This window comes from Mandrillus leucophaeus, unplaced genomic scaffold (assembly GCF_000951045.1).
Source record: "Mandrillus leucophaeus isolate KB7577 unplaced genomic scaffold, Mleu.le_1.0 Scaffold549, whole genome shotgun sequence".
NCBI lineage: Eukaryota > Metazoa > Chordata > Mammalia > Primates > Cercopithecidae > Mandrillus > Mandrillus leucophaeus.
This window is the reverse complement of record NW_012105908.1, coordinates 1,132,560-1,159,198: the sequence shown is the minus strand read 5'-3', so window position 1 is coordinate 1,159,198 and position 26,639 is coordinate 1,132,560. Positions and strand designations below refer to the sequence as shown.

The following is a 26,639-nucleotide window of genomic DNA, read 5'->3' as shown; positions in this document are numbered from 1 at the left end:
TTTAGGGATCATATTGGTGGTGCTACTGCTACTATGAGACTGCTATGGACATATTATGGGATAAAGCAATTGAGTTATTATGTAATATTACAGGGTTATTATCCTGTGCCATGAGGGGAAAAAAGAGATACAAATGTAAAACTGAAGTTCAGTAAAAACCATGTAATCCTAAATTTGAACTGGAAGAATTGGTATAAACAAACATGAATTTCACCTTTCAAAAAAGCTATGTCTACTGAATTATCATAGAGTCATGATTTATACATTAGCAATTAGTACCCACAGGACTTGTGTTGTGATTTCTTAATACCATTCCCATTAAAAGGAACCAGAGCCCCTCGGAGAATTGGCCAATTCCAGGTCTGGGGCAGAACAAGTACAAGATGGTCCTAGAATATCTTGTCATACAAGATAGCAAAGAAATTACAGAGATTATTGGGATTGTTCCAAAGGACTCATGGACTAACCTGAAGAGGCTTCCAAGATTTTACACAGGATAATCTGGGCATCAAAGCATGCGATCACTATAACTGACTGAAACACAAATATGTGTAAACTCATTATGATTTTTTTAAAAACAACACTCAACTGGTCACCTCTGGAGTACACTAGTCCTCTTTATTTTGAATATTACTAAATTACATTCAAAAAATCAAGCATTTATCCTGCCTTTCCTAAACAAATACAACACTGGGAAACCAAAGAATCGATAAGAATTTCCTTTTTACAAAAGCATTCAGCTAGGAAGTGAAGAAGAATGACAATAAGAATATCAAGACTGATTACTAATATCAACAGCTGCAAACATCATAGAGAGATGGCCAGCTATTATGAGCCTCCTGACAGGAAAGCATATCAATCTTATAAAATAGTCCTGTAAAAATAGAAAAGTTGAACCAGAATCCAATCAGGTCTCTGGATTCAATCACCATTTTAGAAAAAATAAAGAAATATAGCCAGGCACAGTAGCTCACACTTGTAATCCCAGAACTGTGGAAGGCTGAGGTGGACAGATTGCTGGAGCCCAAGAGTTTGAGACTAGACTGGGCAACAAGGTGAAACTCTGTCTCTACAAACCAACATAAAAATAAGGCAGGCATGGTAACATGTGCCTGTAGTCCCAGCTACTCATGAGGCTGGGTGGGAGGACTGCTTGAACCAGGAGGTCGAGGCTGCAGTGAGCTGTGATCGCACCACCGCACTCTAGCCTGGGCAACAGAGCAAGACCCTGTTGCAAAAAATCAAAACAAACAACAAAGAAGAACCTATCAAATTATGTCTAAGGGATACAATTAGCAAAAATCAGTCTATGGGTAACCCTTCAAGAGAAACATCCTGATTCCTACTGCAAGCAGAGTGAGAGCTGGAGAGAAAGCCCACAAGAAACAAGATACTTAAAAGACACAGCAACCAATCACAATGTATAAATCTTACTTGCATCCTGAATCAAACAAACCATTTTTGAGGAGGAAGGATGGCTTGAGCCCAGGAATTTGAGACCAGTCTGGGCAACATAATGAGAGACTCTATCTCTACAAAAAGTTTCAAAAAAAAAAAAAAAAAAAAAAAGTAGCCGGGTGTGGCGTCTGTGGTTCCAACTACTGAGAGGCTGAGGTGGGAGGGTCACATGAGCCCAGTCACTTCAAGGCCACAGTGAGCTACAATCTCACTACTGCACTCCAGCCTAGGCAACAGCGCGAGACCCTGACACAAACAACAACAACAACAACAAAAACACATTTTTTGAGAAAACCAACTGGATATTAAGTTATTAGTGTTAACTGTGTTTGGGATAAAGATATATAGATGAAATGACAATATCTGGGATTTGCCTTCAAATATAAGAGGAACAAGGGAGTGTGTGGAGGCACAGAAAAAATAAAGCTGGCTGTAAGTTTATTCATTGTTAAGGCTGGTTGGTGAATACATGGGGATTTGTGTTCTCTATTTCTGTGTATGTTTGAAATTTTCAATAATAAAACGTGGAGAAAAAAATAGTGTAACTAAAACACTAGTCTTTTAGTCTATGTTTTGTGGTTTCTTTGTGAAATAAAAGATTATTATTCTGTGGTTACTTCAGTAACTAAACTTCATAGACAAGATCTATCTTCTCACTTGATAATGCAAACACCTATAATCTTTCCCCAATAATCAAGAGAAAAATTATTGTTCACACTAGCAGCAACTTTAGCTGAGACTGTTAAAGATAGTTATGTGAAATTTTAGCTCATCCAATGTTTTACATACTCAGTTACTTTAACAGAAAACAAACTGTAACAATGAACACAAAAAAAAAATCTTCTGCAGTACTAAGTCAATGAAAATAAATAACCACCCATGCTGACTGCTTTTCCTATTAAAATGAATTTCTTATTCCCTCATTAAATTGACTTTCTTCCTTCAAGTTTTTTCCTTGATAACAATCATACCAACATAGAAAATGAAAAATACATTCAAACTGAGAAATACATGAAAACCCTGAAGAAAAAACTCAGCATTTCACTACCCTGAAACAATACTGTCAACATTTTGATGAACACTCCTAAAATTTCTCTAGACATATTATTATACAGACATTAATAAGTGAGGATATAAAATACACAGTACTTCGAAACATTGTTTTTTAAACCAACAATGTGTGTAGAACCTCATTTGTCAAATATTGCTAAGCACTATTCTTTTTAACAGTCACATAGCTCTTAGTGCATGTATAGTATATGGCTATACCAAAATTAATCTCATACTGATAAGCATTTTAGATTTAAAAGTTTTTATAAACACCTTAACCACAATACCATGAATATCCCTGTGCTGGTTGTTTACATGCTGTCTCTGAGCTTTAAACCTACCCTTTCATAATCTGCTCAGAGATCCTGAAGCTGTAAATCTGCAAAGAGCTGGTTTCCTATTAATTTCTTCCACTACAAGGCACTAGAGCTTCTTAAGGCATTCTGAGCAGTAGTTTCACTGCTCCCCAGCAATAGCCAGGCCACACCATACTTTGGCAGTATGTTGAGTGAAACTGGCAGGGCTCCTCCACCTCTTAACACTACTTCTTCCCAATTATCCCACCAGCTCTAGAGCTACTAGCTGCTTCCACCAATTTGTATCTCTGGATTACCAATGCAACTTTTTTCTCTTTTGTCCTTTAAACATCTGTATTAATTTGTTTAAAATACAGTCATGCCTCACTTAACAATAGGGATACAATCTGAGAAACGCATCACTGGATGATTTCATTGTTGTGAGAACATCAATAGAGTATACTTACTAGATGGTATAGCCTACTACACACCTATGTACAACTTGTACAACATGCTACTGTACTGAATACTATATGCAATTATAACACAGTGGTAAATATTTGTATATCTAAACATAGAAAAGGTACTGAAAAAATATGGTATCAAAGATAAAAGTTGTACCGCTGTATAGTGCAGTTCCATTATAATCTTACAAGACCACCATATATATCTGGTCTATCATTAACCAACATACCATTATGCAGTACATGACTTTATACCTAGTATAGTTTGTTTCTCTGACTGAACCCTGAACTATATGATAGATTATGTGCACATCTTTTCTAATTATCTCTGGGATAAGTTCCTGAAAGTGCAGAGTCAAAAACTATACACATTTTAAGTTTGCATATATTACCACATTACAAACCTAGAAGCATAGCATCATTTTATATTCCCAAGACAGCATTGTTGGAATGCTAACACTGGTTGCATCACATAATTGCTTTTATTTGTATTTCCTTGATTACATAAGCATCTTTTCATGATTTCGAAGGCTGACAGGACTTCCTGCTTATAAACTTCCTGTTCATTCTCTTTGCTAGTATTCTATGAGGCTTATATTTGTTATTCCTTCATTAAGAATATTTATATAATACATTGCAGCTGGGCACGGTGGCTCATGCCTGTAATCCCAACACTTTGGGAGGCCAACGCGGTCAGATCACTTAAGGCCAGGAGATCGAAACCAGCCTGGCCCACATGGCAAAATCTGGTCTTTACTAAAAATACAAACAAAAAAAATTGCCAGGGATGGTGGCACATGCCTGTAATCCCAGCTATTCGGGTGGCTGAGGCACAAAAATTGCTTGAACCTGGGAGGCAGAGGTGCAGCGAGCCAAGAGATCATGCCACTACACTCCAGCCTGGGAGACAGAGTAAAACCCTGTCTCAAAAAGAAAAAAAAAAAAAAGAGTCTTTATACATTTATACATTGCAGGTATTAACCTTTTCTAATTAATATTTACTGAAAATAGTCCTCCAGTATATAATTTGTGTTTCCAACTTATTTCATGACTTTGGCTTTTATCTAAATAGTGGTTCCTCACCTCCACTAAAATATAAAGCAGAGACTTAGCCTGTCCTCTTTATTACAATATCCTCAACACCTAGAACAGTACCGTACACCTAGAACCATACCATACATGGTGGGGCAGGGGCTGGGGGTGGGGGGTAACCCATAGACATCTTTTGCAACAAATGAATTTTAACAAAATAATACAATCCAGGCCAGGCATGGTGGCTCATGCCTGTAATCCCAACACTTTGGGAGGCCAAACTAGACAGATCACCTGAGCCCAGGAGATCAAGACCAGCGTGGGCAACATGGCAAAACCCTGTCTCAACAAAAAATACAAAATTTAGACATGCATGGTGGCATGTGTCTGTAGACATAACTACTTGGGAGGCTGAGGTCGGGGGACTGATTGAGCCCCGGAGGCTGATGCTGCAGTGAGCCATGATTGAGCCATTGCACTCCAGTCTGGGTGACAGAGCAAGACCCTTTCTCAACCAAACAATAATAGTAATAATAATGATAATCCAATCCCTCAGTATTTCATTCACGACTTTGCTATTAGTGTCCCTTCCTCTACAAACAAGGAAGTTATAAAAATATACCAGTTACCTAGTAATTTGATTAATCCATGTTATATACTTAAAGCAAATCCATGCTATATACTTAAAATAATGCAAGAATTTGTCTTTGATTCTTCTGGAATATATGTAAAATCAAAGTAAGCAGTCTATTTTCCTTTCAAAACTGCTTGTTAATTATTTACTAGGTAACCTAACTTTTCCTGGCCAATTTATTTGCTAAACATTATATCCCCCCCATCCACCATTATTACAGCATTGCAAATTTCTCGTATACTTTACTTCTAGGTCTTCTGATGTTTACTCCCATAATAATGTAAATGACTGTTGGTTATATAAGAAAAATTTTGGATTTTTACATACTTATTTTGGCTACTCCATTTTGAGTAGTTTTTCGGTTGATTCTCCTGGATTTTCCAAGAAAAATGAAAGCCTCTTCCTTTCCCACACTTGTATTTCTTATTTTATATTCTTACATAATTACACCAGTTAATGCTTCCAAAACAATGTTAAACAATAGCAGAGATAGTGTGGTTTCTCATCTTGTTCCTGCTTTTACTGGGAATGCTACTGGTGTTTTACATGATGCTGCCTATTGGTTTGAGAGAGATTAATTATGTTATGAAGGTACTGATTCCTATCTTATTAGATTTAATTAGAAACAGACTGATTTTTTTGGCCAGGTGCAGTGGCTCATGCCTGTAATCCCAGTACTTTGAGAGGCCAAGGCAGGTGGATCACAAGATCAGGAGATCGGGACCATCCTGGCTAACACAGTGAAACCGTATCTCTACTAAAAATACAAAAAATTAGCCAGACATGGTGGTGAGCACCTGTAGTCCCAGCTATTCAGGAGGCTGAGGCAGGAGAATGGCCTGAACCCAGGAGGCAGAGCTTGGAGTAAACCGAGATCGCGCCACTCCACTCCAGCCTGGGCAACAGAGCGAGACTCTGTCTCAAAAAAAAAAAAAAAAAAGCCCTTTCAGCATCTATAAAAAATGATCTATTGTGTACCCTTTTCCCTACTTATATAATAAATTGTAAACATAAACAGTAGGCTTATTAATATTATACCAACCCTCTCTGTATACTCCTAAAATTAACCATGTCTGGCCACAATATATTCTCATTTTATTATTTAAATTATCTTTTTACTAATATCTTACTTATACAAAAATCACATATTAGTAAGATTTGTGTTAGGGTTTTCTTAGGGGGTGGGGGGATATCTTTTACTAGGTTTTAGTATTCATGTTAGTTATCCTGGCTGTAAAGAAAATAAGTGCTTTCTTTTCTATACTCTGAACAATTAAAAGAATTAGAATTCCTGGTTTCTTATACATTTGAAATATCTCCCTCAAGACACAACTTACACTGGTGCTTTTATTACAGAATAACGTTTCAATTTCTTTTATACCTATAGTCTGTTTGGTTTTTGTCTTTTCTCGTCTTGAACTTACTTACATCATTCTTAAAAATCCAGGTTTTCATATATATTTACATAGCCATATCTAAAAGTTAAATAATTAGAGTAAAATGATAGGCAAAGACAAATCAGAGATACACAAACAAAAAGGAAACAAAATCCAGATTTAGAGGGCATAAACAAAACGGAATTCCAGAGGGAAAAGCATACAACTATGTAGACAGGGTAACCTCATGATTAAAAAAAGGGGTGGTACGTTTACTGAGTCCTGTACACTTAAGAATATCCTTCATCTGCCCCTACTTAAAAATAACTAGGACTACCTAGGAAATTCTTTAGTTATACTGTTTCTTCCATCAGAGCTCTCCAGCTGTTGAATCATTAACTTCAGAAATTGTATGTGGTTTGCCGGGCGCGGTAGCTCAAGCCTGTAATCCCAGCACTTCGGGAGGCCGAGATGGGCGGATCACGAGGTCAGGATATCGAGACCATCCTGGCTAACATTGTGAAACCCTGTCTCTACTAAAAATACAAAAAAAAATTAGCCGGGCGTGGTGGCAGGCGCCTGTAGTCCCAGCTACATGGGAGGCTGAGGCAGGAGAATGGCGTGAACCTGGGAGGTGGAGCTTGCAGTGAGTGGAGATCGCGCCACTGCACTCCAGCCTGGGCGACAGAGCAAGACTCCGTCTCAAAAAAAAAAGAAATTGTATGTGGTTTGAAAAGAAGTCAGCCAGCTTCATTATTTTCCACTGCACTGACCTAACTAGTTTTTCTTGATATTTGCAAGATCACCTTTGCAATCCCTGATAATTTAGCAAACTGCACCAGTATATTTTCCAAAAATGAGTCTTCATCTCCAGATTCATATTTTCAATCATTCAAAACAAATTTATTATTATTCTCTTTAATATTTTCCATTTCCCATTATTCTACTATCTTCTCCATAGACGTCAATTACGGTTTTTCACTATCTGCAATTCATTCTCTGTAACTCCATTTTTTCTGTCCAATTTCTCCATATTCTATGCAGATTTCCTCAAGCCAAATCTCTAGCTCACTGATTCCATCTTCCATACTGTTTATTCTGCTCCTTGCTACTTATATTAAATTATATTCTATAATCAATATCCTTAGCCCTTTTTCATGTATTATCTCATTTTTGTTATCTTTTTTCTCCTCAAGTAATTTGCTGTTTACCTTCCTTGGCAGCTTAAATGACTAAGACTTTCTTTTGATACTAGAAAAATTCGATTCTAAATATTGCTTATCAGTTACTTTGGAATGCTAAGATCATTACATAGGTTTTGTGTTTGTTAACTTGCTTATCTGTATTCTGTTAATTCATCTTCAAGTAAGAAAAATTCTCTGGCTTTGCTATTTAAACAAAAGTATAGTTAGCATCTCCCGGATGACTGAACACTTCTCTTAAAAAATTAACATAAAAGCTCCCAACTCAGGCTACAGTTGCTTCATCACCTGGCTAACTAGCATAGGAATGAAAGTTAGGACTAAAGGTAGTAAGTCCTTTTTCTCTGTGTAATTTATCTCCAAATTTGTTAAAACTCTTACAAGGATAAGAACCAGTCACTGGAGCTATGGGTACATCACATGCTGTGATAGGATCCTCAGTTTTGGCACATCTAAATACTTTTAGGAAAGTCAGACTCATGAGAGACAAGCTGAGTCACAATGGAACTCATATAACTCATCGTTATGGAACCCCATAACTCATCATCATTTTTCATTTAATGGGTCAAGCGTATAATTGTTTTCTGCTCCCGTAAAGTCGGTCAAAAGATATTTCCTTCATGATTTTCCTTAGTCTTACCTCATCACTAAACTTTGCTCTTCCTGGTAAACAGGCTGACCTAAAGAAAAATACTATGACCACAAAGCCTCTCCTTTAGTCCTAGTACAGCTAAAATCAGGTTCTCTTTCTTTCTCTTAAAGCGTGTCCATACAGCAATATCCTCCCTCTAAATTAGCAAATAATAGGACACTTACAGTACACTGCCAATACATATCCCTTGTCAGTGTTCTCACATTCAGTACAGTCTTAATGGCACATCTGGTGCCAATTCTGTCGAGTTTGTGGTAGCTTTATTAGATACATTTTTCTTTAGGTTCTTTTTAATTATTTTGATGAATTCAAAGGAAGACAGTTTAATCAACAGTCTCTTAACTGTATTATTTTTCCTCAAAATCAACTCACCCAATTTAATAAAACTTTAAATCTACATATATAGTTTATCTCCTGGAAGAAATTATTATGAGTTATTTCATCAAGAACAGTGTGTGCACACTGTAGGAATTCAGTATCAGCTGAGTTAACTCTCCTCATGAGAAGTATCTGAAATATATTCAGTATATAAATCAAATAATTTTAAATACTTCAGTTCCACAGTAAAGCAATACATTTTAAAATGTCCCATGTACATTTCAAAATGTCCACCTTTTGACCCTGTTCTTGTGGTTCTACAAATATATCAAACCATGTTTCTTTAAAATATAAAAGTTACTAGGAAAAACAGTCTAGAATGAAAATAATAAAACCTCCAGGGAATAAGCCAAACTTGAACTCTGTCGATGCTCTAATTAGAAAAGAAACTGCCGTAATGGGTATCACACCATAGGCATTGGAGCCAAACAGGCCTAAATTCAAATCCTTCCTCTGTCACTTGCTAGCTATATGACCTGGGTCCATTTACCTCTGAACATTAGATTCCTCATTTGGAAAACCAGGATAATAACTGCACTTCACTGAATTGTCACAATGTTTAAATGAGACAGTATAATAGGTGGACATTCAGCAAATGGTATACAGCTGTATATAGTTTATACATAATGTGTATGTATAGGTATTACATATGTCTGTGCGAGAAATACACATACATAAAACCAAACTCATCTCTGATCTGACTAGGAGAGCCACAGCACCATCCAAAGGGAAGCTTATGTTCTGGGATTACTTAAAAATTAGAAGTCAGGGCCGGGCGCGGAAGCTGATGCCTGTAATCCCAGCACTTTGGGAGGCCAAAGCAGACAGATCACTTGAGGCCAGGAGTTGGAGACCAGCCTGGCCAACATGGTGAAGCCCTGTCTCTATTAAAAATACAAAAATTAGCCAGGTGTGGTGGCGCATGCCTGTAATTCCAGCTACTCGGGAGGCTGAGGCAGGAGAATCACCTGAACCTGGGAGGTAGAAGCTGCAGTGAGCCAAGATTGCGCCACAGCACTCTAACCTAGGTAACAGAGTAAGATTCCGTCTCAAAAAACCAAACAAAAAAAAAATTTTAAGAAGTCGGTTCCAAACAATAAGGCTTCTTACTCTTGCCAGAGAGACTACTGTTATAAAATTTTAATATGTTTCTATTACCATTTAAATAATTGCCGGCCAGGCACAGTGGCTCATGCCTGTAATCCCAGTACTTTGGGAGGCTGAGGCAGGCAGATCACCTGAGGTCAGGAGTTCAAGACCAACCTGGCCAAAATGGCAAAACCCCATCTCTACTTTACAAAAAATTAGCCGGGCGTGGTGGCGGGTGCCTGTAATCCCAGCTACTCAGGAGGCTGAGGCAGGAGAATCGCTTGAACCCAGGAGGCGAAGGTTGCAGTGAGGAGATCACACCACACTACACTCCCAGCGTGGGCAACAGAGTGAGGCTCCATCTCAAAAAAAAAGAAAATAATAATAATGCCTTTGTTCTATTTATCAGCAGTTTCTAGAATTAAGTACACATGAACAGAAAGGAATAACAAAAATTATACCTGAAACTCTTAATTGCAAGCTAGCTTTACTCCCAGTCTCTTTCTAAGGAAAAGACCCATGGGCAATTCTTCTCCACAAAAACCATGGTACCCCAATCACAACTAACCAGACTCATGGGTAAGCCAGAAGTGATGAGGTAGAGGTGAAAGCAACCACCTATGACTACGCCAGTATCAGAACCACCTATTCCATATTCTCTCCAAGAACTAGAAGAGATACACATAGAGAAGCAGTGACATGTAAGAAATGAAGATTTATTCTTCTGATTATAAAATCTTGAACTATGATTATCCCAGGATAACAGCTCAATTTGCAATTATGGGAAATACTGGAACACAGAAAAAATTGCACTGCTGTTAAATATTCCATGCTTCTCTACTTCCTTGTGTCAATTAAAGCACTGCTTCTGAAATTTGTTTGTTTGTTTCAGTACCCTAAATCACAGAGGAAACTGAAGAATATTATAGACAGTCCTGATGAAATTCCTTTGAAACTTCCCATCATACCTTAAATTCATATGAATTGTTTATTCTATGCCATAATATACCAGTGATTATCAAACTGATATATCAGAAAGATATGCCATGTTTATCCCCCAAGTTCACGCATCTTCTAAAATACCAATCAATGCTTACTCCCAGGAAAGGAGAATCTAAATTGAACATTACAGACTTAAGATAACCTAGACAGTTTTTCCTCAAAACTTGAAAGATTCCAATTCTTACATAAATCAAGAAATAATTACGTTTCTGATGTCCAGAATATTTATCAAAATAAACTCAACTCACGATCTGATGTGTGGAAAATCCTCTTCAATTCTGCTTCCTGTGTTTTTGAAAATTTGTAATGCAGCTTCTGCGACTTTTTCATCATCCATTTTCAGACAAGCCAGTAATGATTCAAATGTTTCAGCAGAATGAAATGAGATAGGATGTGTAAATGAGAGTACCTATAAAATGAATCATAAAAATGATTTGTAAAATTTTTTCATCTTTATAATACAAATCCAAAATATTACATATTAGAAATACTATAAATCAAAGTCAATAAAAAAAAATTATGTTAACCAAAATCTGAGAGCACTATAAACAAAATTTAAAACATACTCAACTCTGTAATGGAAATGTTCCTCTGTAGGAAGACTGTATGATATAATGAAGTAATTTCTTCCAAAATTAAATTACGTGTTAATATAATTTTAGTCAAAATAATTTGGATTTTGATTATTTTTCAGGTTTTTTGGTGGAGAATGAGAGGAGAAAAGGGGACATGAAGAGAGAATTTAACAAAACATCTCTCAGCTTCCCAATAAACATCATTAGCAGAGACTGAGTAAGAAGAGAATAAACTAGGGAAAGGGGTAAAACACTGACAAGATAGTAAAGAAGTCTATAAAGTTCCAATAACCAAATCACAATGGTACGAACATTAGAATAATCATGAAACAAAAAATATAAGGCAGTAAGTAGACTCTAGAATATATAAAAAAATAGATTATATAAATTGTAAGAGATTACAAAGAGGTCAACAGAAAATAAATAGTCCTGAGAAAACTGAATAGCTACTGGGAGAAAATCAAATTAGGCCCCCCGCCCCCACAACACACTTTCAAAATAAATTTCAGATGGGTTGATTTAAAAAAACAAAAACAACAAAAACCCTCTGGACAAGACAGGGTTTTTTTAAGCATAAAATAAACAAAAGGAATCAAATGTGGAATGTAAAAAAAACAGCACGCAGCAGAAAAATATACTAAGTATAATGCCACATTTATGTTTCTAAAATAATCAAAATAAGCAACGTGTTATTTAGAGATACATACATAGATGATAAAACCATAAAGAATATTTAAAGAATAATAAATCCAAAATTCAGGATAATGATACCTGGTGAGGGGACGTGAGTAGGCAAGAAAAAAGACTACTCAGGGAACTTGAACAATATTTTTAATATTCAATTTAATGTGACACTCTATCTACTTTTCACTTGTATTCACTTGGTTACTACATATTTACTTTTCACCTGTATTCACTTGGTTACTATACTTTACAATTTACATATAAGAGAATATATGTTTATACATATATCAAATATGTACCAAGAAAAAGCAAAGGAAATACAAAGCTCATTTAAATCAGCTAAAAAAAAAACACAAAAGACAGAGATGTCAGTAGATGTATGAACAAAGGATAAAAATGGTGAATTTACCATAAGGAAAACACAAATGATTAACATGTGGATAGTGGACCTCACTAGTATTAAATATGCAAATTAAAACATTATTTTTGCTTATCAGATTTGCAAATCTCTTAAAAATGTATTATATTCCATTTTGTGAAGGTTAAAAAGATGGGCACCTTCACATACTACTGATGGAATTATATATGGGTAAAATTTCCCTGTACAACAATTTAAATATACATTGCTCCAAGAATTTTGAAAGTGGTCACTCTCTTTAACTCAATAATGCTCTCCTAATTTTCTAAAAAATATGACATTACCAAGAGATCTTACATAGAAACACTCAGCTTAGTACTGTTTGTAAGAATGGAAGTAGAAAAATGAAAATATTCAACAATAGGAAAATACTAGTGATACAGAGAAAGGAGAGTCCCAAAGTGAGGCTTAGCCCGCAAGGGTTTTTGGCTTTGCCAAGGAAAGAATTCAGTGACATGGTAAAAGAAAACAGCTTTATTGAAGTAGTAGTGTTACAGTTCCAGAGGTGTTACATATACCTCTATGGCTGCTTCTGCAGAGCAGCACTACCCCACAGGTAGGGTGCAGAGAGCTGCAACTCAGGGCAGTTTCACAGTAATATTTATACCTACTTTTAATTATATACAGACTAAGGGGCAGTTTATGCAGAAATTCATAGGGAAGAGGGAGTAGCTTTTGGGTCATGGTCATTGTCAAGGAAAGGGACAGTAACATATTAGAAATACTATACTTCTAATATAGTATTTCTATATTACTATTATAGTATTTCTATACACGGGTATTGCCACAGCAATGGTAAACTGACAAGGCACATTGGTGGGCGTGTCTTGTGGAAAGCTGATTCTGTCTTGCCCTTGTTTTAGCTAGTCCTCAGTTTGGTCCTGTGTCTGAGCCCCAACTCCGGAGTCCAGTCCTGCCTCCTACCTCAGTAGGATAGTATGATACCCCAAAAAATGGACTAATCACCATTTCAAAAATGTTTATTATTATTTTTACCACAAGCTAGGAATGGTGCTAAGAAATTCACGTACATGATTTAATGTCCTTTGCGAGACAAGCACTTAATCGTTATCTTTTTTTTTTGAGATGGAGTCTCACTCTGTCACCCAGGCTGGAGTGCAGTGGCGCCATCTCGGCTCACTGCAAGCTCTGCCTCCCGGGTTCACGCCATTCTCCTGCCTCAGCCTCCCACGTAGCTGGGACTACAGGCGCCCGCCACCACGCCCAGCTAATTTTTTGTAATTTTTAGTAAAGACGGGTTTTCACCGTGTTAGCCAGGATGGTCTCGATCTCCTGACCTCGTGATCTGCCCATCTTGGCCTCCCAAAGTGCTGGGATTACAGGTGTCAGCCACCGCGCCCGGCCTTAATTATTATCTTGATTTCATATGAGGAAGTGAAGCAAGTAATGTGGTCAAAGGCAGACCTAAATGACAGCTACTAAATGACAGCCAAAAATCAGATCTGCTTTAGACACTCTTAAAAAAAAAACTCTTGAAAAACACCAAGAAAAATGCTTATTTTTAATAAGGGAAAATAGTTAAGGATACAAAATTGTATATTCAGCTTGATCTCAATGATCCCAACTATGCATTTGTTGAAGATTAAAAGGAAACAAAAGAAACTAATGTTTATGTATGATGAACCTATGTTTTTTGTAATTTTATATATTCTATTTTGTCAATAATGAACTAATATTTTTACAATCAGTAAAAGACAGAATATTTTATGAAACAAAAAAAAGTTTTACAAGAATTTGGCTCACTGTGCAGTACAGCTGTACCTTCTTTGCTCACTAATGACACCTTGAATTATATTCCACTATTTTAATGTAATTAGTACTAGGCTAGATTATAGCATTTAAACCCCAAAATAATCAGATCACATGTAAGAATAAAAATACAATTTCTAAATCATCTAAAACAACTGAGAAAATTTTACTTTATAGATTATATAAACTTAAGAAGAAAACATCAAGAACAAATAATATAAACTGTATATGTTAAACAGATATCTAATTAGGCACTTAATTTTAAATAGATACCTTAAGCAGTTCAAGACCAGCTCTGATGGCTTGATCAGTTGGAACACCCTCATCTTCATCATCTGCTGTTCCATCTATTGATTTGTTCACTTGCTTAATAAGAGCACTAAAATACGACCAAAAAAAGTCATTTTTTCAAATGTTCCTAGCAATGTCTAAGAAAAATAATCCTGTGTTACATATATGTGCATATACATATACACATATCTGAACCGAATACAAATTTGATATAGCTGGTTTTTAACACTACTGCAAAACAACTATAATAAAATATTTTCAGATGCTTCTTTTCAAAAACAGTTCTTTTCCCTTGCCCATTCAAATGAGGTCAAAATGTTATTCAATTTGTTCTTTATTAATGCTATCAATATCTTTATTATTATATTTTTCATGGCAGGTCTGAGCTCAAACACATAAACGACAATTATTTTTAATTATCTAAAACTGATTATTAGTCCAGCAAGTAGAACAATATACACAGAAATAAAAAAGGATAAAGGAAACATTAAGCCCTTCTAAACCATTTACCAAATATTACTGTGTGTCAGGCACAGCTGTCAGAGTCAGAAATATATCTAGGCCTCCTCCTAAAAGGTGAGGAATATGTAAGTAACAGACATACAACAAAACCTCATTAGAACATCAGAAAAGGAACAACAATAGATCAAAAGGAAACATTATGTTTTCAAACTTTCTTCTAATAAAAACAAGCTTATGTTATTTTATTTTATTTATTTTTGAGACAAAGTTTCACTTATTTATTTATTTATGAGACGAAGTTTCACTTTGTCACCCAGGCTGGAGTGCAGTGGCGTGATCTCGGCTCACTGCAACCTCCGCCTCTCGGGTTCAAACAATTCTCCTGCCTCAGCCTCCCAAGTAGCTGGGAATACAGAGGTGCACCAACAAACCTAGCTAATTTTTGTATTTATAGTAGAGACAGGGTTTCACCATGTTGGTCAGGCTAGTCTCAAACTCCTGACCTGAAGTGATCTGCCCGCCTTGGCCTCCCAAAGTGCTGAGATTACAGATGTGAGCCACCACGCCCAAATTTACTTAATAAATTTGTCTGATTCAGAGTCTTCCTCTTAAAAATACAGAGTCTTCTACTTCTTGTCTTGCTTTTTAAACCTCAGAACTACCTCTTCAAATGAAAACTGATATAAGAGGAGTCCAAAGTGACTGACAAGTAACCAAAATAGGGTCTCTCTATTTGTAAGGGGTCAATGACCATAAGCTATGCCCAATGCCCTCCCCAACAAAACATCCCCAAAAGGGTTTGAGTACAAGATGAAAAAATCATTAGTATTATTTATTTTAGATTATAACATATACCTCTCAGAGAACACTATTGATGACTAGTAAATCAGTATGCCCTATATATATTGTATAAGTACTTTATTTTTTCAACTGTGGAAAACATTTTAGGGAAAGTTTAAAAATAAAAAAACATCTCTTCCCACATTTCACAAAACGGAATGCAGAGAGAAAAAGAAATAAGTTTCCAACTTGTCACAGGTAGTATCAAAAGCTGAAACTTTAAATGAGGGCTGTTTTAAAAAGCAACATTTTCAGTTCTCAAATTATCTGTGAAAATGCATCATTTGTTCCTTTGCAACAGATTCACCTAGTTTCCCAAGGGTATAAATAAAATTTATTTATATTACCTAAACTATGCAAGTTAACAAAAAAGAAGAGTGTCTGGTATACTGTTAACAGATAAAATTAGGCTTAGATTGACAATTTTTCACACAATTTGAACCAATCCTTAAAATTAAGATAAATAACAAGAAAAACAACAAATATACAGGTACAGATGAGTGTATATATGTGTGTGTGTGTGTGTGTGCATATACAAATACAGATATATACAGAGGAGTACACAATACACACAGATGTGTAGCTAGTTTGGTGCCTTGTATATAGCAGGCACTCAACAATGACCGATTCCTGAATGCATGAATGAATGAACAGCAATGAGAATGTAGTATTTTATATACAAATACCTGATAGATTCGGTATCTATGTGCACAGGTGCTATCCTCTCCAAGAGAAACTTGATCATTTCCAGGAAAGGATTTGTAGGCTGTTTGGGGTTGCCCAACTTCTTAGTTATTTCACGCTGTAATACAGATTTTTTCAGTATTACAAAAGTACATTTAAACAAATCATTATGTTATAATATTAAGAACCAACAACAATTAAAACCATGTAACACTGACGCTGGAATAAACAAATCAATAAGAACTGAACAAGTCCAGAAAAAAAGACTGAATTAAGGATTTAGCATATGAAAAAGGTAATATTTCAAGTAATCAGGGAAAAGTAGACTAGTCAATACACCGTATTGAAATAATTGGACAGACATTTGGAATAAAAACAAAGTAAGGCCCCTGTCTCATATATTACATCAAAAATATTCCAAAAGGATAAAAATACAAATGAATAAAACCAAGAGTCACTGGATGAACAAACTTGAGGAAGTAAAATTATCAGAAGAGCTTGTTAAAACTACAGATTCCTGAATTTAACTCTGAAGATTCTCATTTAGTTGATCTGGGGTGAAGTCAAGAATCATCTTTCTCTAAAAAGCATTTCAGAAGGTACATAGGTAACAGATCAAGAATCACTGACAACAATAAATATTTTCATTCACTTATAACAGAATAGGATTTCATAAGCAAGATAGCAAAGTCAAACACCATGAGGTAAATACTGACTTACTTAGATAAAGATAGAAACTATGGTATGCAAAGAACATAATAAACAAAAAGGGTAAACTAAAACTGACAGAAAATAATCTGCAACTTAACAAATGCCAGCCATATGACAAACTCACAAATCAATAAGATAAAGACAAATACCATTCTATAAAAATAGCAAATATTATAAACACAACCTACAAAATAAATATGAATGGCCAATAATCCCAAGGAGAAAAAAACGGTCAGATGAATAGCGACTAACAAATATAAATACTATCAAAATATTGTGTTTTTGTTTTCACTTGGGTTTTGTTTCCAGCAATGACACTGACCAATATTGTTATGTGTGAGAAAACAGTCACTCTCATTACTGGTGATTAGCATAAAAGTAATTCAGTTCTGGAGAACAATTTGCCAAAGCATATTAAAGGCTTTAAAAATGAGCTGTCAACCTATGCAATTGTACTTCTTAGAATTTATCCTAAAGAAAGAATCAAGACTGTGTAAAAATATTAATTATATTCTTCTTCATAGTAACCAAAAAGTAGGAAAAAATGTGAATGTGTAACATAGTGGACTACTCAATAAATTATAGTACATGTATTCAATGGAGTTATTAAATACTAGAAAAGACTAATTAATGAAAAAGTAAAATGTACAAAACTGTACGTATAATATAATCTCACTTTATAGAAGGACATACACCACAATATTAACAGCAATTGTCTCTATGGAGAAATTACAGTTTATCTGCATTGTTATTTATGTGACATTTTTCAAATTATATGATGAATATACATTACTTTTATAAAAGAGAGAGACAATAAAGAAGATTTGGGGGCTTTTTCAAACATTAGCTCTTTACTGTCCTTACCACACAACCTTCAGCCTGCTTGCAGGAGCATGTTGGACTAACAAGTACTTCTAACTGCTTTCTTATTTTCTCATCATCTTCTAACACCTGTGTGAATTTCTTCATGAAATCCTGAGCCTTACCAGGATCAGGTAAATTTCCTTAAAATAAATTAAAGTTCAATTAAAATCAATTTTTTTAATTCTTAAAATAATAACAGGTCAATGTGTTCATTTCTTTTATTGCTTTAAAATCCTTACCTACAAATTCAGATTAGTTTAAGAAATTAAATTGTGAAACACCTTCAATAGTCAATTTTCACAAATAAAAATATATTTTCTAGAAATATAAAACAGGATCATTGTGAAGGGACATATACGCAAGGAAAGACTAAAATGGCTACTTCCAAGTAATCCCTTGTAATATTTAAAGGCATCAAATGTCAACCTGAATAATGCCAATTTTATTAATGTCCCCTTGAGCTTGCTGCACACACTGCTCTCTTATAATTTAAGAGATTAATCACTAAGTTTTACCTTTAAGAACTATTTTCCTGTATTTCCCTGTTTATTGTTAAACCAACCCAGAGAGTTTACATATACATTCTTGCTATCTAGCAGTGACATATACTGAGCAACCTATTCCAGGTGTTACTGCTGGGTAAGTCATTACTGCATGGGAAAGAATGAATCTTTGTAAAATCAAAAATGATTTTTATACTATTCTGCTAATGTGTCTATGTATCAAAATACTTATGAAAGCTAGTAAAATGTTGACTGTGGTATCGTTTTTTCCTGGCTTCTTAACTGTTGTAGAGAGCCAGACTAGAATATGGCATCTCCAACAACAGAAATTGTAAAACAGAACTTCGGCACTTTGTGAGGCCGAGACAGGTGGATCACAAGGTCAGGAGTTCAAGACCAGCCTGGCCAAGATGGTGAAACCCCGTCTCTACTAAAAGAATACAAAAATTAGCCCAGCATGGTGGCAGGCGATTGTAATCCCAGCTACTTGGGAGGCTGAGGCAGAGAATTGCTTGAACCTAGGAGGTGGGGGTTGCAGTGAGCTGAGATATCGCCACTGCACTCCAGCCTAGGTGACAGAGCAAGACTCCGCCCCCAAAAAAAAAACAAAAACAAAAACAAAAAAAAACCCAAAAACAGAACTTTGGACTATCAAAGTTCTAATAGTAGTAGAAATTCGAAGGAATCCCAAAATATGAATATAGTAAACATAGTCTTCAAGTTGACATACAATTCTGAAATCCCATTTTATGTCTTGGTGAGATATTTAAATGACTTAATGTAGTTAAGAATCTATTAATATATTAATCCTAAATACTTCTGTATGACCTTTTCATGTTTCTATAATAGAAAAAAGTCTGCAAAGAAAGAGAACCACATTATAGTACAACAGATAAACACGATCACTTATAGAAGATAAATGGAATGTTTTTATAAGTTTACATAATAAGCACCTGAGGGCAAGCTGGAAAACTGCTAGTTCAGCACTTCGCAATCTGTGTTCCAAAGATCACTAGTAGTTCAATGGAGTTTAACAGTGTTCAGGAAAAGGTATTTTTTCAAATAATTTTGGAAAGTGTTATTTTACAGCCCCTTCATAATGGATGGGCATCATAATAAAGGCTACAATAAGGCCTATTATTTCAGGAAAAAAAGGGGGGGAGGGAAAAGAAGGGAGAAAGAAAACTCCTTTAATTTAGCATTCTATAAACACATACGACAATGAAATCCCTTTTTCTCACAATACTAAGTTAACACCTGCAGGATACTAGCATTCCTTGAAACAGAATCTGGGAAATACTGAACTCACTGGAAGAAAACTGACAGGAAAAAAAAAAAAAAGAACTTAGGGAATGACCTCTTTTAGGAGACAGAATCCATAGCCAAACTATAAAAAGGTGATAGGCCAGGCACCGTGGCTCACACGTGTAATCCCAGCACTTCAGGCCAGCAGTTCAGCACTAGCCTGGGCAACATAGGAAGACCTAGTGTCTAAAAATATGTATTTTTTAAATTAACCGGGTGTGGTAATACATGCACGGAGTCCCAACTACTCAGGAGGCTGAGGCAGGAGGATGGCTTGAGCCTAGAAGGTCAAGATAGCTTTGAGTTATGATTGTGCCACTGCACTTCATCGCTGGGCAAAAGAGCAAGATCTCTTCTTTAAACATCAAATTATTTTTTTTTTAAGGAATAGCACAAAACAACTTGCTTTAGCAAGTTATCCAGGTGACTGGAAAGTAGTTTTCCCAGGACAGAAAGAGATTTTGGTCTTAAAGTTCTACTCATTCTAATACTCCCGTTACTTAATCCAAAACCCAGTGAGTTAGGTTTACTATTATCTTCAGTGTCTTAACTTTACTTTCATACACATCTTGGAATATTTGGCGTCTCAGATTCATCTTAAGATATCTTCATTATCACCAAGTGGAAGCTCAGTAGAAGCATTCCTCCAGGTGTTTCTGATTATCCCTCTGTCCATCTGCTATACACAGTGACCTCTGAGGTGGGAGGAAAAGCAAATGACCCACAAAAACAGCAACTTTTCCCTACTTTTACACTGAACAAAGGAGATGTTCCATATAATCCTTTTGTATTTACTGTTAAATGAAATATCATTTTACTTAACATCACCTAAAGCAAAAAAGCAAATTAATATTTTTTCAAATAAGCTGTTATGTATGTAGTTATTAGATATATCCTTTATATTTAGGCTTGGAGTGAATTAGCTTCAGTTAGTCACATCAGAACAAGCAATACCAAACAGATTCAGTTTTTATAAGTTTTTACATGATGATTTAAATAAACTCTTAAAAATAAATTTATGTACTAAATTCTTTCTCCAGCTCTAGCTCACATAAGAAACTAAAGAAAATTTAAAATTCCTATATTATCATAGCCTAGAACAAAACTGCATGAAACACTTTAAATTATAAAAATATTTCAATTAAAATTACATTTTATACAGATTTTAAAATAACTTACTTGTAATAACCATCACTTTCGAAAATATGGCCTTGACACTGGCATCTGTCTGTAAATCACACAAAAAAATGCAAAATTAAAATTCCCTCACAAAAAACTTCATCACACTCTGCAAAAAATTAGACAAGCATAACCCACTAAATGCTGCAGACCCGTGCTCTTACCACTACTGTCACCTTCTTTATCATTTTTATTAAACTCTAGATAAACTGGACAGGAGGTAAAAGTAAACTCTTTCTCCACTTTCATTACGTCTTACTTATCTCACCCTGTTGTGTTAGCCTCCAAACAGAAATCAGACAGCTGCACTACATGTTGGAACAGGTAGGTATTTTGGGAGTTTTTGTTGTTGCTGCTGTTGTTTTTAGAGCTGAAAGAACAGGGAAAACTCCTACAATGTTTAGACCTGAGAGCTGTAAGGCATAGTCATGAAGCTTATGGGGAAGACACTAAAGACAAGATGTGACTGACATGTCAAAAAGTTGTTTCTAAGAGTGTTAGTTATGGGTTGCATCAGGGAAGTGTTATTTCAGTGAATTAATTCACTACATTATACTGTATGTAATACATTCATGTACTACGGCATGTAAAGTCACATGTATAAAAGACATCTCTTAGAGTGCTAATTATTCACTACATCAGAATAGTGTTATTTTAAAAAACAGAAACAAAAAGTCATTGAGCAAGTTTATTTAAAGTACTGAGCTAAATAAACACTGAACTGAAAGCAATAAAATCAAATATATATACAAACAGACCATACCTATTGAGAATGAGCTTGCTAAGAGCAACTGAGAGTTAAAGCATAATAAAGTTCAAGAAATAATTCCCAAATATTTGGAATTTAAAGCATCAAACAGCTGTCTAGAAATGTAAGATTTCTGCTGCCACTGTTTTATTTGGGGGGAATGAAGCGGTGGTGGGCTATCCTCCTCCATTCTGTTACTTTTTCAAACTCACCACACATGAATGAGAACTCCATCTTTAATGTGGATAACTGGATAATTATTTTAAAACAAGCAAAAAGAAAATTCCACACTGTAGAAGAGAACTAAACATTCCAGTTGAATTGAGACTGTATTTAGTGATTTCATGTATGACTCAGCAGGAAAGTCTAAGACCCTCCCAATTTTTAACAACAGGCAAAATGAAGAAGCTCCATCTAAATACATAAATTTTAGAGGAACAGTGATAATCAAAAACAAAGTTATATTTGATTACAATCTCACACATCATGCTGTTCAACATATGATTTATACACTTAATATACTACTTGGATGCTACTACGATTTCAATAATACCCAAACACAAATAATTTTTTATACATGTAAGTAAGAACACCTTATATTTTTAATTAACACTCTTACATCTTTGGCCATAAAGAGGTAAATACACAGAGCTCCAAGTAGCAGAGAGAGGCACTTTATCCAGCGATTATTAACGAAAATATACTAACTTACTGCATTATGACACTAACTGAAACATGCTTATTGGCTAAAACATACTAATTTAACAGGGTTTAAGAGAAAGGAAACAGCAAAATCACTAAATTAGTTTTAAGTCATTTATTTTAAGGGAAAACATATTTTAACAGGTTCAATATACTCAATAATCACAGAAAAAAGGTTATGTTCAATAAAACACAAAGAGATCACTGTTTGTCTATAACAAAAATATTACTCAAATGTAAGCTTCAATTAGGCAAAAAAGTGGTACAAAATGTCTTATTACTAGTGATCTGAAGGTTTAAAAAAATAGTGAGAGGGTCACTATAAACCACTCAAACAAATGGTGTGAGTTTTTTTATTTGTAGAGCAACTGGTGAATTTATGCCTAGGGAAAAGGTGAAAATTTTCACCCCTTAGATGAAAACAACACTGCTCCACTGACCTCTATCCTGTGAAGTGTATGTGTGGAAAAGAGATTGAGAAAGAGCACTCTATACTGAAAAAGAAAAAAAGAATATTCTTGCTTTCTCTGAAGGCAATTTAAAATGACCAGGCACACTGCTTTTTAGATGAATTATGCCTTTTACATGTCTATATACAGCATTTCAATGAAAAAAAAAAAAAACCCTAGAATCATTCTAAATGATTGATAAAAGATAAAATATGATACATCCAATGGATGAATACGACCATTAAATTATAAATACTAGATAGTACATTAAAATCTCCATAAATATTAAGTAAAAATATCAAGATACCTAACTATAATTACATAATTATTGAAACTTTCTAAAACCACAAGCGTATACAAAAAAGTAAGGAACATCTTACAGTGGCAACACAAAGTGTAATTTCCTTCTATTTTCTATGCTTTCAATAATGCTGAGTTATTGTTTACATCTTTATTTTAAAGCTACCAAAAAACTTTAATTTTGAGTACAGAGACCCATACTCTGTTTTATGTTGGGTATTACCTTTTGCAGATGTAAACACTTACCACTTTCTATCTAATAAGTTTCTTAAAAATTAAGAGTTTTCTAAGCAAGGAATCCTAACTTCTACAGTCAGAACTTGTGCAAACAGAATTGTAGCAGCAATGGTAAATAGTAATTAAAATACATGTGTTTTAAAAAACACTGAAGAAAAAATTCTTACCTTGGGTTGCTTAATCAAGTCAAGCAAATCCTTTACTTGATGTCGGAGCAGATTTTGACATTTCCACATTTCATTCAATGCTCTGAAAAACACAAACATACACATTTAAATAACAAAACAGAATAAAAATCTTTCTAGAATATTACAACTATATAATTTAAGGTTCAAATTACAAAAGGAGATGACAGAGATGAGATGAAATTCACAGGACTAAGCAACTGATAATGTGTAGAGGGAAATAATGGAATCAAATATAACACAGCAGGATCAAAAGAAATAATCAGTGGTCGAATTAGGGTAGGAACTAACCAGATAAATTACAAACTTGAGAAATAAAGGAATAACTGACATCATAAGGTGTTGTAGCAGGCAGGATGAAATGGAATCAAAGACATAAAAAGAAGAATTAGTTATAAGAGAATGGGGATACTTTTTCTTAAGACAAATCTTAACTAAATTTTAAACAGTCTGGAATTATTTATAAGTGAATATTCTTTTTATATGTCAAAAACTCTGATGTTCTCTTAATAGTTGTATTGTTCTCAGGCAGAAATTTAAATCTAAAAAAAAATTATACAAGTACAAAAGAAAATATATAAACAACAATATTGTATTAATATATAGAGAATAATTAATGTTAATGAAATACTTGATTACAGATTAGAACCACAGAATTAAAAATTTTTAAGGAAATCTCCCAAAACAAGGAATACTTTTCATCCGTTTGTTTTCAATTATTCTACACTTCTATTAACCTCTATTACCATACATATGAAACACTGCCAAAAAGCAGTAACACAGATGCATATAAAAAACTCTTTTTCTTGTAACAGACAAAGAACACTGTTTCATATTTTAATTCTCCCCTTTAACAATATGTTTGAAAAATGCCTTTTGATTTTTTAAAGGTGATAAACCAGTTCAAATTTGGGACACTTGAATTCCTTTACAGTAGTCACATCAACATGGTACTGGCAAAGCAACATGAGGACATTTTCATCTTAGAAGTTATATTTTAAATAGTTATACTTTACTAATTTCAAGTTACTAAGTTCTATAAATTTTCATAAGCACAGTTTAAGAATATAAACATTGAAAGCAAAATGTTCATACTCCAGAGGACTAAAAATCTAACAAGAGTTATATGATTAAAATAATTTTCAAAGAAATGTAGTAGTCATTTGTAAAATTACTTCTGAACTCCAAAGTCAATGTATTCTCTCTTTCCTATACACTTAATCATTCTAACTTCTGAAAGGCTTAGATTTTGAAGCTTGCTTTCACTTAAAATAAAAGGGAAATTACCTGTTATAGTTACTCATTAAAGATAAAATGTCAAGCTATTTTAAAGCCCATTATAAACTATTATGGTTATAGCTTAAAACAGAAAGTGACCATCTCTAAGAACTTGTATTATAACATGTTTATAGGAACTGTCATTTCAAGTATTTTAATAAAATTGTATTAATTAGCAAGGCAATCTGTGCCTATTTACTGCCTTTCTAAATAATTGTCTAAAAAAGGGAAAAAAGTTATACTAGGAGAAGCAATATTACAACAGGAAGAAAAATCTCTATTTAATAATAGTCTGAATTGCAGTTCTGTTGCTAAGTAAATGTAAAAACTCCAGTTACAGCCTGGATATTCTTATATTTGTTACCTGACATTTTAAATATACAATTAGTTCCCACAGTTCTCCTTGTTACCAAACCACAAGTTTGCAGCAACTCAAAGAAAAAGACAGCTACCATCAGGCTTCAGTCAGTGGCCTGTCCAAATGTTGAAGAGGACCTGTCCTCCAACCTTTACCTCCCAACTGACAAATCACCCATGGAACTTAGAAGTACAAAACTATCTAGATGCAAACTTGTTTAATAAAAGAGAAGATCACACCGAAGACCCCGATACCATCTTCTACTACTGTCGCTAATAGGAGTGCTGGGGAACTTGTGAGAGGTGGAAGTACACACTGTTCTCTTTTTCAATAATCAAGGTATTTCGTTTACTTAGGAGCTTATTCAAAAACTGATTCACATAAAAAGTCTCAAATCTAAGAAATACTTTGTCTTCCCCAAAGAAAAGTAGTCAGAGAATAAAACATACGGCTCTTTCAACAAATAAGAGGAATCCTAACCAAACAAGTTCTCACTAGGAACATGCCCGACAAGCAGCTATTTTTAAGTCCCTTTCAAACTAAGTTGAAGTCACATATTCAAATGACTTCAGGGCTAGAATGTAATTTAAATGAATAAAGAGGAACAGGTGTTGTAATACAGAGTAGTGAGGTGCGTGGTGAAATCAGAACATTAATGGACCATAAAACTATAAAAGATCAGTATTATCTGTATTCAGGAAAATTAAAGATAAGAAAATTTGATACTCAAAAGATTAGGAAAAATTTAAATGTCTGATAATATACAGGAGGATGCAGAAATCCATAAACCACTGATAGGAGTATAAACTAGTATAATCATGTAGGAAAACAATTTGATACTAGTTTACAATGATGAAAAGGCACATAGTCAGAAACTCCACTCCCAGCTATATACTAGCGATTATGAACCTTGGTGGCCCATTAAAATCTCCTGAAAGGCTTTTCTAAAAATCAAAATGCTCAGACTACACTCCAGACAAATTAAGTAACTATTTCTGAAGGAGGGACTTAGTTTTCAATTGTTTAAACCTCCCACGGTGATTTGAATAAGTAGCTAAATTTGAGAATAACTCATATTCATACCTTACAGAAACTCTTGCATGTGTATATTAAATTGAAAAGTATTTACAGTGGCACTATTTGAAATAGTAAAAATAAATAAATAAATAAAAATGGAATACAGACATCCATTTTCTGCAATGACTCAAATTTCTGATATCAAAATAATGGAATAAAATTATGGATTAATGACAGTGCAATTTTATAGCACAGTGAAATGAATGAGATACAGCTATGTATAATATTATGAATGAATCTTGGAAATAGAATAGAAAAAAGACACAAAACACTATATACATAGTTGTTTCACTTTCATAAAGTTCAAAAACAAGCAAAAATATATTACTGAGCGATACACCTATATACACACACATATACATACATGTTAAAAATTTTTTTTAAAG

General features: G+C 34.5%; 1 protein-coding gene across 4 annotated transcripts in view; it reads right to left on the bottom strand.

Annotated features, from left to right (window-relative positions):
- PDS5B (PDS5 cohesin associated factor B) overlaps nucleotides 1–26,639 on the bottom strand; it is a 121,657-nt gene that overhangs the window by 52,218 nt on the left and 42,800 nt on the right. For all 4 annotated transcript variants that reach the window (XM_011997814.1, XM_011997815.1, XM_011997817.1 and 1 more), the window contains exons 13-18: nucleotides 23,523–23,604; nucleotides 20,920–20,968; nucleotides 17,933–18,072; nucleotides 16,360–16,475; nucleotides 14,354–14,459; nucleotides 10,882–11,042 (exon numbers count right to left, since the gene is read on the bottom strand). In XM_011997814.1, coding sequence (XP_011853204.1) covers nucleotides 10,882–11,042; nucleotides 14,354–14,459; nucleotides 16,360–16,475; nucleotides 17,933–18,072; nucleotides 20,920–20,968; nucleotides 23,523–23,604 — 654 coding nt within the window. The remainder of the gene's footprint in view (nucleotides 1–10,881; nucleotides 11,043–14,353; nucleotides 14,460–16,359; nucleotides 16,476–17,932; nucleotides 18,073–20,919; nucleotides 20,969–23,522; nucleotides 23,605–26,639) is intronic.